This window comes from Myxocyprinus asiaticus, chromosome 1 (assembly GCF_019703515.2).
Source record: "Myxocyprinus asiaticus isolate MX2 ecotype Aquarium Trade chromosome 1, UBuf_Myxa_2, whole genome shotgun sequence".
NCBI classification, from domain to species: Eukaryota; Metazoa; Chordata; class Actinopteri; order Cypriniformes; family Catostomidae; genus Myxocyprinus; species Myxocyprinus asiaticus.
The window spans coordinates 24,781,365-24,800,337 of NC_059344.1; the positions used below are offsets into that span (position 1 = coordinate 24,781,365).

Sequence of the window (18,973 nt, forward strand, 5' to 3'; positions counted from 1 at the left end):
AATAGTATTATTCCAGATAAATCCAAATATTTATCTCTGGGAACAAAAACTGTGTTCATTGTCTCTTCATAGTATTTGGTAGTAGTTCAGTTCTAAAGCATAAAAAAATAAAGCCTCATAGGCCTATTTGAACATGTTGTAGAAAGAGAACCAGTGGTTCATTTGAATTGAATTGTACAGAACATAATCTCCAAGTTTGGAGCTATAAATGTGCAACAGTAAAATATTTTTGTTGCCTTTCCTAATGAGATTAGCTTCATGCATCTGCTCAAAAAAATCACACACAAACATGTGCTAATGCCATTCTGAGCTAAACATCTGGTAGCTACTCTCTCGATGAATAAATTCCATTGATAGCAAAATTACTGTTCATCCCAACTGCCATTAGGGGGAGAAACACGACAGAAACTGTATGACAGACAGTGAAAAGGCAACTTTTATCTCTGTCTAAGTATTCATGATACCATACTCAATCGAATAGGTGAAGAAAAATGTCAGTTGATGAGGAGACATAGATGTTTTCCGGTTGACATTTTGTATCATAGTAACGTGTCGAAGAAGTCAGCTAAAGCAGACCCACTCAACAGTCACAACAACAACATGGACAACTTTACAGCCACGTGCATTTCTTACATTCTTTATGTGTTGATTTTGGTGCAGATCAGATATACGTTATCTGTTGTGCTTGTGGTGATTGTCCGAAAGCAGAATATGATGCTATTTGCTCCTGGATTGTTATAAATATACAAGCTCTGCTTTGCTTCTCTTTTATCCTTATTATCTCCATGTAAATCTTAATTATATTGTTTAGACTGAGGAGAGATAATAAATAGATGATTAAAAAAATGTATGGTTTGTCTGTATTTTCCTAGTGATCGCTGGCATTTGTTGTATGTCTACTTAAACAGTATTTGATCTGTCATTTGCTTTAGGCTGCATATTCAATATAAATCATGCTTTCTTCCTCATTCTATGAATGGAATCCACATAAGATCAGTAATAGAAGCTATTATAACCTCTCCATGATAAATGAAAGTAAGATATGTGCAGTAAATAATGTGTTATTTGTAATGTTTACATCCAAATTCATAGCAGCTAGCATGCTTTTTTATTGTATTTTATGATAGAATGTGTAAAAATAGTAGTCCACGTAAGATCATAGAAATACGGGTTGTGCCGTATTTGGCTGATAGAAAGTTGGCAACTCTAGTTCCAAATAAACTTTATGTTTGAGCCCCACCTCTTTCAGCCATCTAAAGCTCTCACAGTGGATGGTAAAGTCTGCGAAGGTAACAGGGCATAGGGAAGATCACATATGAATGAAACGCACACATGTTGTTGCTCTTCTTCTTCTCTGCTTTGTGTTGCGTTTGACTTCGGGGTTAAATACACATCACGCGGCCCCTCTGTTTTTTGGAGCATGCGCATGACACTGAAGCCTATTGCTTACTAATTGAAGTATATACAGTACATGCTACGGAGCTGATCTACAACTGCATTATCTAAGTCTGTTAGTTTGACTTTGCAAAAACTGGACAGGTACGATTTTGGTCGGACTTACGCATTTACATTTTAAAAAGAAGAATTATTACTTTAGTCTGACTGAAATCAGACTTTTTAAGTGCATGTAAACACACTCAGTATGCATTACCCTGTTGTTTATCTCTCCAATTAAATTAAATGCCTCTTTTTTTTTTGTCTTCTGTAGTCATCTTTTATTCCAGTCTGGTAATCTTTGTGGACTACACCTGTGTTGTGTGATTAAAAAAATCCAAGCTACATACGGTTCAAATACAAGCCGAAAGGAGAGGATTAAGGTTGAGGAACTTCACAGTTCATTAGGCATGCTGCTTTACCTGCTGTTCACTGTGTACTACTGTGCAGTGATGGAACCTAAGCTTGATGTTGGTTTGAAGGGAAACTCTTTGTAATGATTTTGAGGCTCAGATGGCTTGATTGTGTTGGGTGTAATCACTAGAAATCTGACGGACCCAGATTGCAGACTTTTTTACAGTTCATGCAGTAGATAGGTATGGGAATCGCTCAGACATGAGCGTGTCTGCTGTCTGTGCTTTAGGTGGAGGTGTCCATTTATGTGCATGTATCTAGGTGTATCTTTAGGTGTATCTCCTCTTTGTCCTGGTGTTTCATGGTTGCTTGTTCTGCCAATCTTTTATACTTGCATGATGTTACTTGGAAAAGAACTATAAAATAAAAAGTCTAAGAATGACAAAATTGTCATACTTTTTCTCCTTCAGTGCTGTTCTGAATCCTTTGACCATTTCATTGTGTTTTGCATTGTGCATACCCTTGTGATATGTGTGTAATGCATGTGTGAATATCCATGTGCCGGTACAGGAAGGTAATCCTACACTCTGAGGGCTTGCTGGACCACTCAGCTCTGGTGTTGATGTTTCCACAGGTGAACTTGTACAAGAAAACACCCCAGAACTTATACCATTCAATCACAACCCACTAGGGATGAAAGGACCAGATTAAACAGCATGAGGTTGACATGCTGGTCTAGGCTGGTTTATGCTGATTAGTGGTGGTTTGTTGTTGGTGTAGCTGGTTGACCAGCACAGTCATGTTGTTCAACAGCAATACTTTTCTGGTGAGCCTGGTCGACCAGTGTGTGCCTGTTCTAGTAAGGCAGGTTAACTAATAAAATCTTGTTGGTTAAGCTAATCAAAAAGCTTTGTAATAACACCTGCACACCCGCATCACGTGTTTTGAACCAGCATTCAAAATACAACATTTGCTAGAGATCAGCTTTTGCTTACAGGAGGACTAACACATACAAACTTTCCAGCTGTAATACCTTCATTTAATTAAATTTAGGGGGATCCCTGTGCTGTCCTAGAGAACGACTGCCGTTGAAAGGCCCACCGGAAAAAGTCCCAGGATGTCCATCCCTTATCTTTATTATAAGCATACCACCAACACTGAACAGTTGCAGTATTCGATGACTTTATGTCGAAGGAATCATTGAGCCTGCCATTGTTATTGAAATGTAAAAAAAGACTAATGAACTCAAGCAAAAGTTCACATTTGATCAAACATGTTGTTGACTGGATGATGGAGATCAATGGATCACTGATTGTAATCTAAAAGTGCTATATATCAAGAGCATCGTAGGGGTATTGTGTCTGGGGGGATTAAGAGAGAAGCATTGTGTCTATTGTGTCCTTGCAGGTGTGCCTGTAATGAGCCAACAAACTGGTTATAAACTAAACTGGATGTCTTAGAGGTAGAAAGGTTTGAAAACTATTTCAATCATGCAGTTTGAGGAATAAGATCACAGGATAAGCCCACACCAAAAACACATTAAAAAGCTGAGAGGACTTATGGTTTACAGTTCTATCATTGAGTCAAAAAGAAATGCAGAGGTCAAATCAAATCACTTTTATTGTCACACAGCCATATACACAAGTGCAATGGTGTGTGAAATTCTTGGGTGCAGTTCCGATCAACATAGCAGTCGTGACAGTGATGAGACATATACCAATTTACAATAACGTCAAATTAACACAACACAATTTAAAGTCTAATATACACATAATTACACACAACACAATATATAAATAATAACAGACACTGTACAGTATACAATACACACAATATAGATACACATTATTAAAAAAAAAAAAAATATATATATATATATATATATATATATATATATATATATATATATATATATATATATAGTAGTATATATATATAGTAGTATATATAGAATGTACAGTAGGTTGTATTGTACTGTATTGACATTCAGGCTGTCGGTTGATAGTAAGTTGTTCAGAGAGAATATAATATAATAATAATATAATTTATGACAGTCCGGTGTGAGATATAAGAGTAAGAGTAATAAAGTGCAGTGCTGATGTATTTTGATCATGGGAGATCAAGAGTTCAAAAGTCTGATTGCTTGGGGGAAGAAGCTATCATGGAGTCGGCTGGTGCGGGTCCTGATGCTGCGATACCGCCTGCCTGATGGTAGCAGTGAGAACAGCCCATGGCTCGGGTGGCTGGAGTCTCTGATGATCCTCTGAGATTTTTTCACACACCACCTGGTATATATGTCCTGGAGGGAGGGAAGCTCACCTCCGATGATGTGTCTGGCAGTTCGCACCACCCTTTGCAGTGCTTTGCGGTTGTGGGCGGTGCTATTGCCATACCAGGCGGAGATGCAGCCAGTCAGGATGCTCTCTACAGTGCAGGTGTAGAACCGTGTGAGGATGTGGCAGTTCATTCCAAACGTCCTCAGACGTCTCAGGAAGAAGAGGCGCTGATGAGCCTTCTTCACAACGACTTCAGTGTGGATGGACCATGTGAGTTCCTCAGTGATGTGGACACCCAGGAACTTGAAGCTGCTGACTCTCTCCACTGGTGCTCCATTGATGGTGATGGGACTGTGTTCTCTGTCTTTTCTTCTGAAGTCCACCACAAGCTCCTTTGTCTTACTGACATTGAGGGAGAGTGTGCACCTCCTCACTGTAGGCTGTTTCATCATTGTCAGTAATCAGACCTACCACCGTTTTGTCATCAGCAAACTTGATGGCATTGGAGCTATGTGTTGCCACACAGTCATGTGTGTACAAGGAATACAAGAGTGGGCTGAGAACACATCCCTGTGGGGCTCCAGTGTTGAGGGTCAGTGATGAGGAGATGTTGCTGCCTATTCTAACCACCTGGCGTCTGCTTGACCGGAAGTCCAGGATCCAGCTGCACAGCGAGCTGTTTAAGCCCAGAGCCCGGAGTTTCTCATCTAGCTTGGAGGGCACTATGGTGTTGAATGCTGAGCTGTAGTCTACAAACAGCATTCTCACAAAAGTGTTCTTTTTTTCCAGGTGGGAGAGAGCAGTGTGTATTGTAGATGCAATGGCATCATCAGTGGAGCGGTTGTTGCGGTAAGCAAACTGCAATGGGTCTAGAGAGAGAGGCAGCACAGAGCAGATGTAATCTCTGATTAGTCTCTCAAAGCATTTGCTGATGAGGGGGGTCAGAGCAACAGGACGCCAGTTATTTAAGCAAGTTATTTTTGATTGCTTTGGAACAGGCACAATTGTGGATGTTTTAAAGCATGTGGGGACTACAGACAAAGAGAGGGAAAGGTTGAAAATGTCTGTAAAAACACCAGCCAGCTGGTTCGCGCATGCTCTGATGACGCGGCCTGGAATGCCGTCTGGGCCCGCAGCTTTGCTGATATTCGCCCGTCGGAAGGATCGGGTTACATTCGCTACAGAGACGGAGAGTGAACTAACCTCTGTATCTTCGGCCGCGAGAGCTCTCTCCGTGAGGGCAGTGTTATTTCCCTCAAAATGAGCATAAAAAGTATTTAGCTCATCCGGGAGAGAGGCAGCGGTGTTCATGGCGGAGTTTTTATTCCCTTTAAAGTCCATGGTGATGTTAATTCCCTGCCACATGCTTCTAGAATTGGTGATGTTAAACTGTCTTTCAATCTTGTTCCTGTACTGGCGTTTTGCTGTTCTGGCATAACTGGCTTGTTTATGCTCCTCCGCGTTCCCGGAATTGAAAGCGGATGTCCGCAGATTAAGTGCCGTGCGAACATCGCTATTTATCCATGGCTTCTGGTTCGTATAGATCCGTGTTGTTCTGGTCGGAACGACATCCTCCACGCACTTTCTGATGAAACACATTATGCTATCAGTGTAAAGCGGACCGGAACATCTCCCAGTCCGTGTGATCAAAATAGTCCTGTAGCGTAGAGTCTGATTGGTCCGACCAGCACTGGATCGTTCTGAGGGTGGGTGCTTCCTGTTTCAGTTTTTGCCTGTAAGCGTGCAGAAGCAGAATGGAAGAGTGGTCCGATTTGCCAAATGGTGGGCGGGGGAGGGATTTGTAGCCATCCCGGTAGGGAGAGTAGCAATGGTCCAAAACCCGGTCCCCTCATGTGTTGAAACTAATGTGCTGGTGGTATTTTGGTGTGACTGATTTGAAACTGGCTTTATTAAAATCCCCGGTCACAATGAACGTGGCCTCAGGGTGCGCGGTTTCCTGCTCACTTATACTCCCATACAGTTCCTTGAGTGCCCGGTCTGTGTCGGCTTGTGGCGGGATGTACACAGCAGTGATAATGACCGCTGTGAATTCCCTCGGTAGCCAGAATGGTCGACACAGAAGCATGAGAAATTCCAGATCAGGAGAGCAGAAAGACTTGATAAAATGTACGTTCCTCTGATCACACCAGGATTTGTTGATCATAAAACATACACCACCACCTCTGCTTTTACCTGAGAGGTCTTTCGCTCTGTCCGCTCGGTGCACGGAGAACTCCGCGGGTTCAATGGCTGAGTCTGGAATCTCCGCAGACATCCAAGTTTCCGTAAGGCAGATAATGCAGCAGTCCCTTGTCTCTCGTTGGAAAGAGATCCGTGCTTTCAGCTCGCAGAGCTTGTTATCCAGAGACTGAACATTTGCCAGTAGAATACTGGGTATCGGGGGTCGATTTGCGCGGCGTCTTACTCTGATGAGAACGCCGGCTCTGTTTCCCCTTTTCCTCCTGCGTTTCCGTGTCCGGACTGCCCAGACAAAGGGCTCCGCTTGCGTCAGCATTGAGGAATTTGAAGTCCGGTTTACGGTGTGAAATTGCTGAACCAATGTCCAAAAGTGTTTGTCTGTCGTAGACAATAAGGCAGACAACATCCAAGACAAAAAACATAAGAATTGTGAACAAAACAAACAAAACACTACCATGTTGTATCGGAGCTCGCAACGCAGCAGCCAAACTCGGTGCCATCTTGAGTCCAGGTCTAGCACATTGCTACAGCAAAGCTGTTGGAAGTGTTTCTCAAAGAGTGAGATTTAGTTGTGTACAGGAACACCAGGTATAGTGGCAGAATAGCCTTGTGCATAGTAAGTGGAAGGATATGGGTTGTGATTGATTCCTCTTGCCCCAGCCCTGCTGGAACGGACACCAGAGACCATGGCTGCTCTGTGTTTTGCCTTGTTCTTTGAAGGTACTGCACGTAATTGTGTCTCAGGGGTATAGAGCCTGGCTCTTAGTGCGCTCATTTCATGCATACGTTTTCCCCTGATACTTGTCTTCTGAAACAGCAGAAACAGAGCTTGTGCAATGCCTGATCTGCATTATACCATGTGTAGCTCAGAGGGACTTGCATGGAAGAGTGAACCCTTACGAATAAGGACTGTAGTGGTAACATGGTGTAGAGAAGGTATCAGATGATTAGAAAATACTTTATTAATCCCCACAGGGGAAATGTATTTGTTACAGTAAACACGTAAAGTGCAGGTGTTACACACACATAAAGTGCAGGTGTTACACACAAAATACAGTATAACATCACACAAAAAATCATGCAGAATGAATAGAATAACAAATAGAATAATAACAGGAAATGATAAAACAATAAAATAGAAAGTACTGTATATACAAGGACCAGATATTCTGTTTAGTGATTATTTAGTGATATATCATGTTTTTTTTTTTTTTGCCGTGGCTTTCAAAGTTACTACAAATACCATGGTAGGTATGGTACATGTCCTGAAAACCATGGTAATACTATGGCCTTTTTTTAAATGCCTGGTGTTACCATATCTGGTGTTTTTACAGTGAGGTTGACAATCAGAAGGGGGGGGGGGTGTTAGAGGGGCCTATTTCCCCCCTAGAATTTTCTTGTGCCAACCCATAAACTTCTGACACCCCCTTCATCGTCCGATGAAGAGACAACCACTTGAGGCCTCGATATACTTCCGTAGAAGTTCTTATTCGTTCTTCTTTCGGCTGTACAAATAAGTTAGAAACAACCGAGCAATGGTATAAGACACCCATCACACCACTGTGGGACGGCATACAGAGGTACAGTACATTTAAATATGAGGACGCTCAAGACATGTAAAGCCTTAACTAATGTGACAATAAAATGTGTTATCAATGACTTTATGCCTTGTTTTATTAGTAGAATTCACATGAGGTCAGTAAAAGAAACTGTTTTAACCACTCTATGATGATTTAAAGTAATATATATATGCAGTAGAAATGTTTTATTTGTCATGTTTAGGTTTGGCGGCATGGTGGCTCAGTGGGTAGCGCTGTTGCCTCACAGCAAGAAGGTCCTGTGTTTTAGTCTCGGCTCAACTGGGCCTTTCTGTGTGGAGTTTGCATGTTACGAAAGTACCCCGTACTTGTGTGGGTTTCCTTTGGGTGCTCTGGTTTCCCTCACAGTCCAAAAAGAAATGAAGGTTAAGTTAATTGGAGACCCTAAATTTCCCATAGGTGTGAGTGAGAGTGTGAATGTGTGTGTTGCCCTGTGATGACTGGCCACCTGTCCAGGGTGTTTCCCTGCCTTTGGCCTGAGACAGCTGGGATAGGCTCCAGTGCTACCTGTGACCCTGCATTGGACAAATGGCTATAGAAGATGGATGTTTAGATTCTGAATTCATGGTGCTACTGAGCTGACAACACGCTATACACAGTCATAATATGTACCAGTTAAACTCTGTTATTGTAATTTATGGTGACACTACTGCAAAGTGGGTGCATAGAAGAGTGTTAGTGGGGAAAAACAGACAAAACAATGATGATATGAGAGGCATATCTTACTTTGGGCAGATATGTGAATGGCTTTCGCTGCAGATGGCACATGAGTGAATGGGCACTTGAGAGAAGATTTGAGTAGATTTGACTAAATAATCAAAAAACAAATCACATGACATGTTCTTGTACAATGTCTCTACGTGAACGATTGTACAGATGTAGGTAAATTTGCACCAGCTCACTAGTAACTCTACACGCCAGTGTGTTGATGTTGACTGATTTTGACTGACTGAAGAACGTAAGCAGAATTAGCTGTCGACTTTAAGGTAGGTGGAGCCCTTGGTCATATATATATGAGGATGCACAAGACTACAAGTGAAACATTAACTAATATGACATTAAAATGTCTCGTTCTATGAGTAGAATTTGTCATGTTTACATTCTGCATTCCTGGTGCTAATGCGCTAACACACTATATGCCGCCATAATGTGCGCCAGTTACCCTCGGTGATAGTATTTGGTGATGACACTGATAGTGCTGCAAAGATGGGTGTGTAAAACAGTGTTAATGGGCATAATACAGACAAAAGAATGATAATAAGAGAGGCATATCTTACTTTGGGCAGATGTGTGACTGGCTTTTGGCTGCAGATGGCACATGAGTGAAGCAGCATATCAAACAACAGTGAAAGGGCACTTAGAGTATTTGAATAGATTTGATTCCTTTTGTTGACGAATAAAAAAAATAAATCGCCTGACATATTCTCGGAAAATGTCTTCACTCAAACGATTGTACAGATGTAGGTAAGTTTGCAGCTGCTAGCTAATAACTCTTCAAACTCTGTGTTGATTGAGCTCAAGGCCACACCTACCAATGATGTAGACCAATGGCAGTAAGGTGTTTAGCAGCCAGTATGAAGTTTTCCTGAAAGTTTGCAATGGTGAGCTGTTATGAACCACCAAAATGAACAAAAAAAACAACAACTTTATTTTGGCCAGATTGTGTTCTAAATGACATCACACTCATTCGTCTGTCGAAGTATGCCGGGGCCTTAATGATAAAAGCAACCCTTCTTGCACTGTTGTAAATGACTTTTCATTCGTGAATGAATGATTGCTCTGTTATGCCGTGCTCAATATTGTTGCTTAGTGATTTTTGTATGTCTTGGCTATGATGGTTGATAATTTTACTTCCGGTCGCTGTAGCCTATAGCTGTTTTAATTTTGCTTATTTTTTTGTTTTGTCTGGTTTTGACCAAAGCAGAAACAGCTAGAAGGTAATAGATGAGGTAATTGCAGGCATTCTGTGTTCATGCAAATAAGTCACATTCTGATTTTCTGTCACTCTGATCAGCTTCAGTCCTCCTGAACATTTCATTGTAACACTTTTATGTGATCTGGTTGGCTCTGTGTACCTCAGACGGTTTCCAGCGACATTTATTGGTACTGCATTTACCTTTGTTTGTTTCCATGGAAACAGATGAAAATTTCAGTCCCGTAGAGGCATGCCCTATACAAACTCCCAACAATTGCTAATCTGTTCTTGATGCTCTGTGCTTGAGTCCAGAGGCTGACATAGAGTTTTCTCGACAGTGTTACATATTTTTTCAGTTATGTGGCATCCTGGCTGATAATCAGTGCGTTAATTATATTAATTTCTCAGAAGAATTGTGTGTGTGAAGCGCCCTCAGACTTGAGGGTTAAACCGAGTAAACTTTTGACTACTGAGGGAGCCTCTTGAGAAATTCCTCTTTCTGTGAGTGCACACATTGTTCTATGATAATTGCAAACAATCATTTCAAGGTCAGTGTTCAGATAATTGTCAAGCAGGAGACCTCTGTCCCAACTGGATGCTTTAGCTTCTGCAGAAAGGATCCGAGCAGACCTCTAACAGTTCACACTAAAAGTCAAGCAAACAAGATGGTTGCAAGCACGTAGACTCCAAACAAATGGTGTGGTTAAAAGAGAGCCAAGAGTTTAGGGAATAAGTGTTTTTAATGAGATCTCAATAAAAGAGTTTGCATGATAATTATAAGTGACAAATGACTCCAAAGAGTATGTCGTATGAAAGAATCAATGACCATCTTTTTTTTTTATACATCTTTTTTTTCCACAGCCTCAGAGAAGAAGTGTGAAGCAGACTTCTGAAAAGTGTCACATTTGGCATTAGCTGGAAGGGAGAGACATTTACAGGTACATATGGTATGGTGATTTTTGATAATTTTTAATCATGCCATCACAACCTGTTGGCTCTTTGTCACTAAGTTTAACATTGTCAGCTTGAAATTTTATATTCACTTGGTTCTTTTCACCTCACATTTAATCCTGGGAATGCAGTCTGCTTGTTTATCACAAACCGCTAGTGGTAACCACCCATCTAAGCTTTCATCTCTGTAAAACCTTCTTCCATTGGTTATTATAGTGATTTAGTTTTTTGCAGTGTTTTCCAGTATAATTTAGTAAACTTTCCATCCCCTCAACAATTTATTGGAAAATAATTTTTTCCCCCCTCTAATGCTTGTCCATATTGACAAAATAATGTAAAAATGCTTCTCCTGATATTTTAGATTACATTTTTTATTTATTCATGATTTAAAATGTTTTTGGACCAGAAGTTTTTACATGCAATATTTCCTAGTACTGTACTGTATATCTTTATATATCTATTAAATATTGTACAGTTTGCATACATTACAAGATTTGTCAGTTACCTTCAGCAAAAAAGAAAAGTACAAATATTAGAGAACAGACTGAACTTTCCATTTGAAAGTGCAGCAGCAAGTGTCTTAATTTATCTATTTCCCTTATCAGTAATTTTGAACATTCCCACACTGAAAAAATATATTGTTCTCATACAGAGTACATTGTGGCTTCTTCTAACTACATTCAGCAGCTCTCAGAATGAAAAAGAATAAACAAAAATGTACGTCTGGATTTGCATGCCAGAAAATTTTCCATTGTTAACACTTGTTTTGTCTAGTTCTTTTCTCTTCCTTCCTTTGTAAGTGCAAGATGGTGCTGCAGCCTGAACTTTCAACCAGTGTACTAAACTTTCTCAGACCAGAGGCTCACTCTGAAATGTTTTAGCACGGTATTCTGCTGTATTGCTTCATTCATGTTATTGTATCTGTTTAGTGCAGATGGCGTAAGAGTAAAGGGTTTTTGTGCAAGAGGGTTTCGTGCTGCCTCCCCTCCTGTAGCTGTACTCTCTGATGGGGTTTTTGTATACTGTATATGTAATACTTTTCCCACCAGCCTGGCTCTTTTTTCCTGAGTCTGGCTCGGTAGTGCCGCTTATCAAACCATATCACAACACAGTGTTAATAGACATCTGATTTAACTAATGCGGAAGGTTTTCAACCATTCCACCATGTTCATGGATTTCCTTCCTGAAAAGGATGTACATTGAGATTTCACAGCAGCAGTTTTGCTGAAATAGTGATGCTGCAGAAATAAACCTGACATTCCATTTTCGAGACAACCATCCTCTTTTTGATTTGAGGGAAACAGACCTGCACCTCCTGACATGTTCGTATCATTCTCAGCATGTCATCGAAAGTAATAGATGTCTCCTGGCTGACAGATGTCTTGCTTTGCTCTGGCTGCTCTCAAAATGTGACTGGTATCCTCCAGAGACAGAGAAACAGCATATTTTTTTTATTTTTTATTTTTATTTATTTTTTCTCCCCTTTTCTCCCCAATTTGGCATGCCCAATTCCCACTACTTACTAGGTCCACGTGGTAGCACTGTTACTCACCTCAGTCCGGGTGGCGGAGGACAAGTCTCAGTTGCCTCCGCTTCTGAGAGAGTCAATTCGCGCATCTTATCACATGGCTCGCTGCGCATGACACCGCAGAGACTCACAGCATGTGGAGGCTCATGCTATTCTCCGCAATCCATGCACAACTTACCACGTGCCCCATTGAGAGTGAGAACCATTAATCACGACCACGAGGAGGTTACCCCATGTGACTCTACCCTCCCTAGCAACCGGGCCAATTTGGTTGCTTAGGAGACCTGGCTGGAGTCACTCAGCACACCCTGGATTCGAACTCACGACTCCAGGGGTGGTAGTCAGCGTCAATACTCGCTGAGATACCCAGGCCCCACCGAGAAACAGCATAGAGGACGAATCTCAGTTGCCTCCACGTATGAGACCGTCAATCTGCGCATCTTATTATGTGGCTTGTTGAGCGCGTTACGACGGAGACATAGCGCGTGTGGAGGCTTCACGCTATTCTCCACGGCATCCACACACAACTTACCACATGCCCCACTGAGAGCAAGAACCACATTATAGTGACCACGAGGAGGTTAACCCAAAGTGACTCTACCCACCCTTGTGACTCCAGGTGTGGTAGTCAGCGTCTTTACTTGCTGAGCTACCCAGGCCCTGAGAAACAGCATAGTTACATGTCTAACAGATAAGCCAGATCTCAAAAACTCTCCAATATCAACACTCTGTTGCCCTCCAAGTCGAACAATCTCATTTCCTTTTAGAATAATTAGAGCTGGGAAAATTATGGTAACACCCAGAGGATGTTAATGTTCGTGTGCTTTGCTTTTTGCGTGGTTTTGAGACTCCTCACTTTAAAATGTGCTTCATGTGGTAACATCTAAACAAATTCTAACTAAATCAACCTGACCAATTAGGTAACACCAATGAGAGTATTTTTATGGGTTAGATCAAGAAGAAATAGATCCTTTAGGTACCAGTTGCAGGTTACCACTTATTTCAGTGTATACATGATTAATTGGCCTAGATCTAAACTGCTAAATGTATCCCTGTTTCTTCTTTGTATTTGGCATGAGCTTAAAAAATACAATCCTTATCTCCAAGGAGAGGGAGTGAGAAGATGGTGTAGCAACTAATCAAAGATCAGTCCTCAGCCTAAATGCATCGATTGCCTCTAGCACTGGTGTAAGCGTCTCTCCTGGGTAGATTGATGTGCTGACATAATTAGATTGGCATGTCTACAGAAATATCATCCTCAGCTACCACATGCTCTAGAATGCAGAGAGCCATGCATGATTGAATGTGCTGGGCTGGAAAGGGAAAGGCATAAATAATAGCAGTGTTTACTGATACATGCTCTGAAAATGTCTGGGTATTGTAATATGTTATAGCATGTGTTTACCAAAATGCTCTCTCATGAAAAACAACTCTTGAAAGACCAGATTGTATTATAAATTATTGCCTTTGAGTGATAATTTTGATTTATATACTCCTTTCAGAAACAGAGGAGCATTCATTGACTCTCTAGGTCTGCACCAGAGAGCAGTTCATTAATACTGAGGTTATGATGTATGTGCTGATGCCACGTGAGATTGCATTTCAGACACAGTGGTTTCCCAAGGGCTTTAGTAACTGTCTAAAGAGTAATAAGTACTATAAATCCACTTTATGTGGCTGCTTAGCATTCAGCTCACCTCACACATCAGTCATTGGCTTCTGCTCTTTAATGTGGATCTTTCCTCTGCCACAGTTGAGCATTGAGCCTTATCTCTCTCCTATCAATTGAGAGCCATAGCAAGAAAACAATGCATTATAAATCGTATATAAATGTATTTAATACCATGCCATAGATACATTTGAAGTTATTCACTGAAGTGACTAATCATCAAAGGCAACAGCAATAGCCATTTGACCACAGTCTAAGATTGAAAAGTGTGAGATCTCTGTAAAACGGTCTGCAAGTGTGACACCCTCAGCCAAAATCGAGTCGACTGGAGTCTGTAAGTGTGATGCCGGATTTAGGTCTGGAAAAGAACAGTGCTTCCCAAGGGGGTAAGATACAATTTTTACTAGGTCAGTCTCAGTGCAGAGATATGTGCCAAAAATATCAACTTAACAACTTGGTTTCATGAAGGGGAGAATTCCACAAATGTATAGCATGTTGTTTGACATCTATAAGCACTATCTATCAACACTGTTTATGAAGGCAAAATTGTAAAGTGGATTTTTAACTTAAAATATAAAGGAGTTTGGCTACATTTAAATCAGGCTTAAACTTTCACACACACACACACACACACACACACACACACACACACACACACACACAAATCAGGCTTAAACTTTCACACACACGATATATATATATATATATATATATATATATAATGTATAGCATCACTATTGCAATAGACTGAACACACACTATCAATCTATCTATCTATCTATCTATCTATCTATCTATCTATCTATATATATATATATATATATATATATATATATATATACTATCTATCTATCTATCTATATATATATATATATATATGCATACACTATATGCATGTAGACTGATACACACACGTATCTATCTATCTATCTATCTATCTATCTATATATATATATATATATATATATATATATATATATATATATGTATATGTATGTATGTATATATATATATATATATATATATATATATATATATATATATATATATAGCATCACTATTGCAATAGATTGAATTAGGATGCAATTCATGGAGAAAATGTTTTCTTACTAGGAGGAACCTCCTAAAATGCTGCTAAGTCATTGTCAAGTCATTGAATGACTGGACAACAAGGCAGACAGAAATGGCTAATGGGGTCGATTTCAGGGGTACATGAACATTCGGAAGCAACATATCGATTTCATATGCGACAGTGTTGGAAATGTGAAGGTAGAAGTTGAAGGAAACCCTGGTAGGATCCAGACTAAGCTAGGGGAGCCATCTTCTTTTCGTAAGGCATATATTTACATAAATATACCTATGCCAGATAATCTAGTTATATAATATGTGTAATACTAGTCACAGTATGTTTATTTAATAATTTATTTAATAATTTCATTATATTTCACATCCAAAAGAAATTGACTTAATCCAAAGATTATATGTGACAAAACTTTAGGTTACTTGCGTAACCCCAGTTCTCTGATAACATGAAGTGAAGTATCTCACTAAGGGAATGCCCCAGGTATGACTGATTGTGGAAGCACCAATGACACAACATCTGTCAAGACTGGCAGACCAATCGCTGCAGCTTTTAAGGAGCCCCACCTCAATAATATAAACCACAGCTACCTGTTGCTGCCTCATTCTCCACATTTCTCTTCTCTGTGCAAACTGCAAGCAGACACCACAAGCAGAGAAAACACAGAACCTAACAATTGAACTGAATAATTTTCTTTGTTATACAAGAAATGAAATCTGAAACATTAGAATGTGGATCTGCTACTATATAGCCTACTGTATATATGTGTGTGCTTATTGTATAGTATGCTGCATCCTGCCTTAAGGACAGTGTGAGCCACTGAAGGCTCTGTAACATCCATTCTGTAAAACCTAGGAAATGTGTGGGGAGATGACCAACTCGCCCAGCACAAATCTCTTGAACTGAAATGCCCTTGAACAGTGCCCAGGCCATACCCCTAGTGCAGTGAGCCCGTAATCCCTCTGGAGGTTGCCGATTAGAGCTATTATAGCATAGCACAATCGCGTCCACCACCCAATGAGAGATGCGCTGGCGAGAAATAGGTTTACCCATAAGAGAGTCAGACTATGAAATAAAGAGCTGACTACTCTCCCTTCGGGCTCTCATCTTTTGCACATATGCTGTCAAAGCACATACTGTGCACAAACAATGACTGGCACACGCTCGAGGAGTCGCTCACCTTGGGCACAAATGCCGGGTTTGGTCTAAGGGTTACTTTTTGAATGAACCACATACACAAGGTATGAACTGTTAAAGCATGTGTAACGGGGTTCACAAGATGGGCAAAGGGGAGGCGGGAACTGGCAGAACAGTCAATATAACTTTAATGACAAAAATCAACTTAAACAAACATAAACACAGACACACGCACTGCGGCCGCATGTGTCTCTCTCTCTCTCTCAAACTGGTGCCTCCAGCTTGTCTTTATCCCCCTCCCGGCTGATTAGGACAATTCAGCACCGGGCGTGCGTTCTCACGACCCGGGCCACGCCCTCCTCCTCGTCACACTCCTCCACTGCCCAATTCAGGCCAGGAATACCTCTGGCTTGAGGTACTCCCCTCCCTTCCTGGAGGGGAGGTGTTGCCCTTCCGGCCGTCCTTCTGCGGGCAGGTCTTCCCCGCCTCTCTGGAACACTGGATGAGACGAGGGGAGGGAGAGGGGAGAGGGAAAGAGCGAGAGGGAGAGACAGAGATAGGAGAGAGAAAAACTCGCTTGCCGGTCCCCAGACATGCCGTCGCCTGGTCCTCAGCCACTCCTCCGCCCCCTGGCGGACAAAAGCCGCTCCTTCCCTGGCGAACGGCAGTGAGTCCTTTGACCCCTGGTGGACGGTAATGGCTCCTCCGCTTCCTGACGGATGGCAGCGGTTTCTCCGTCTCCTGGTGGACGGCAGCGACTCCTCTGTCCCCTGGCAGACGGCAGCGGCTCCTCTGCTTCCCGGCGGACAGCAGCGGTGAGGACTCCACGACAGTGCATCCCTCCTCCTTCCCAGGTTTTGGCAACAATGTAACGGGATTCACAAGATGGGCAAGGAGGAGGCGGGAACCGGCAGAATAGTCAACATAACTGTAATTACATAAATCAACTTAAACAAACATAAACACACAGACACACACACACACACATACACACACACACAGTGGCCGCGTGTGTCTCTCACAAACTCGCGCCTCTGGCTCGTCTTTATCCCCCTCCCGGCTGATTAGGACAATTCAGCGCTGGGTGTGCGTCCTCACGGCCTGGCCACGCCCTCCTCCTCGTCATAGCATGCAATTCACTTACTCATTTAGCAGTCATGAGAGCAAGTAACTAAGCTGTCTTTAAAGAGAGCAGCTTTAATGTAATACTCTCTAGCTGTTCATTCAGGACAACAGACAGATCCCATGGTGGCAGAATCTCTGAGCGCCTCTCATAAAACGACATACTGTATCAGTGGGTGCTTGCCCATAGTGCCAGAGTCATTGCCCACATGACATGCTGATATAGCGGCCAAATAGACTTTGACCATAGAAAAGGCTCTACTCTTATCTAAAAGGTCTTGCAGAAAACACAATACATCTGTCACCGAACACAAGTATGGAATAACATGTCTGTCTGCACACCATCATTCAAATACTCCCCATTTGAGATCATATAACGAACACGTCAAGGCTTCACTCGTGCTCTGAATCGTTTCAATCACTCTCATAATAATTAATTTATAATTTTCTTTATTTATCACACATTATACATTTTTTGCACATATACGGTGAAATTCTTCTTTTTCACATATCCCAGCTAGGCTGGGGTCAGAGTGCAGGGTCAGCCATGATACAGCGCCCCTGGAGCAGATAGGGTTAAGGGCCTTGCTCAAGGGCCCAACAGTGGCATCTTGGCGGTGCTGGGGCTTGAACCCCTGACCTTCTGATCAGTAACCCAGAGCCTTAACCGCTGAGCTAACACTGCCCTCGGGAGCAAACCAGTGTTGTTTAAATTTAGCCTCTCACAGGCAAGGCCCAGAGAGCCAATTTCTGAGGAGAGGGATGGAAGATTTCCCTGTGTTCATGAGAGAGACGATCTCAGCGCTGCGGGAGAGGCCAGGGGTGGTTGTAAAGCAGCTGCACTATCTCTGCCATCCACAGCCTCCCTGGCCAGTTCGGAGCTATTAAAATAAGATAATGACCGAACTACCTCATTCTCCAGAGCATCGGTCTGATCAGACACAGTGGGGGAAACGCATACAGTAATGTGTGAGGCCATGGGTGGGCTAGAGCATCCACACCCAACGGTGCATCATCGCCCACCAGGGAGAAGAACAGAGGACATTGCGTGTCTTCTCGCGATGCGAAGAGATCTATGACTGCCTCTCCGAATCTCTGCCAGATGAGGCTCGTCACTTGAGGATAGTGATGGGCGTTTTTTCAGATTTTTCCAATTAATTTGAATTTGCGTTTTGACACATTTTTTTTAATTGTATTTTTTATCAAGAAATCGAGATTTTGCAAAAAAATATTGCAAACGCTAAAGTTAGATACATTGTAATTCCACCAAAGTCTGAATAAGGAAGAGAAAAATAATTCAAAGCGCTTGTCTTAATGCCGCTCCCTATCTGATCAGCTGCATGTGTGTGGTGCGCTCCAAATAAATGTGACAGGTTAACAACACGGAGGCTGATATAAAAAACAGTGGCAATATTCCCAGTACGATTGCACACAGTGTGATTGTAGCTCAGCTTCATCCATCATGCAGGTATACACCGGCTTAAGACCATAATATAAGTCTCCTTTTCTTTTTACCCATAAAAAAAGTGTTTGTTACGTGACAGTTATGGGCACTTAATTTCAAATCATGGAGAGGCTATATATGGGAGAATCAAACATCCGCCGCTCCTTTTACCATGATGATTCAGATAGATTGCTAGTTATTGCATTGATCTGTGACGTATTTCAAGTGTGCTGCATCTATAGCCAACATTTGGCAAGCAAATCAG

The 18,973-nt window shown here is 41.7% G+C and overlaps 1 protein-coding gene across 3 annotated transcripts in view; it reads left to right on the plus strand.

The window, feature by feature from the left end:
- The window catches only part of LOC127446375 (tetraspanin-18-like), a 48,902-nt gene that overhangs the window by 16,607 nt on the left and 13,322 nt on the right, over nt 1-18,973 (plus strand). Inside the window, exon 2 of one of the 3 annotated variants that reach the window (XM_051707268.1) lies at nt 10,638-10,723. The exons of 1 other annotated variant lie outside the window; for it this stretch is intronic. In XM_051707268.1, the coding sequence (XP_051563228.1) occupies nt 10,721-10,723 (3 nt within the window). In that variant the 5' untranslated portion in view covers nt 10,638-10,720. The remainder of the gene's footprint in view (nt 1-10,637; nt 10,724-18,973) is intronic. One more of the 3 variants, XM_051707279.1, reaches the window with a different exon arrangement.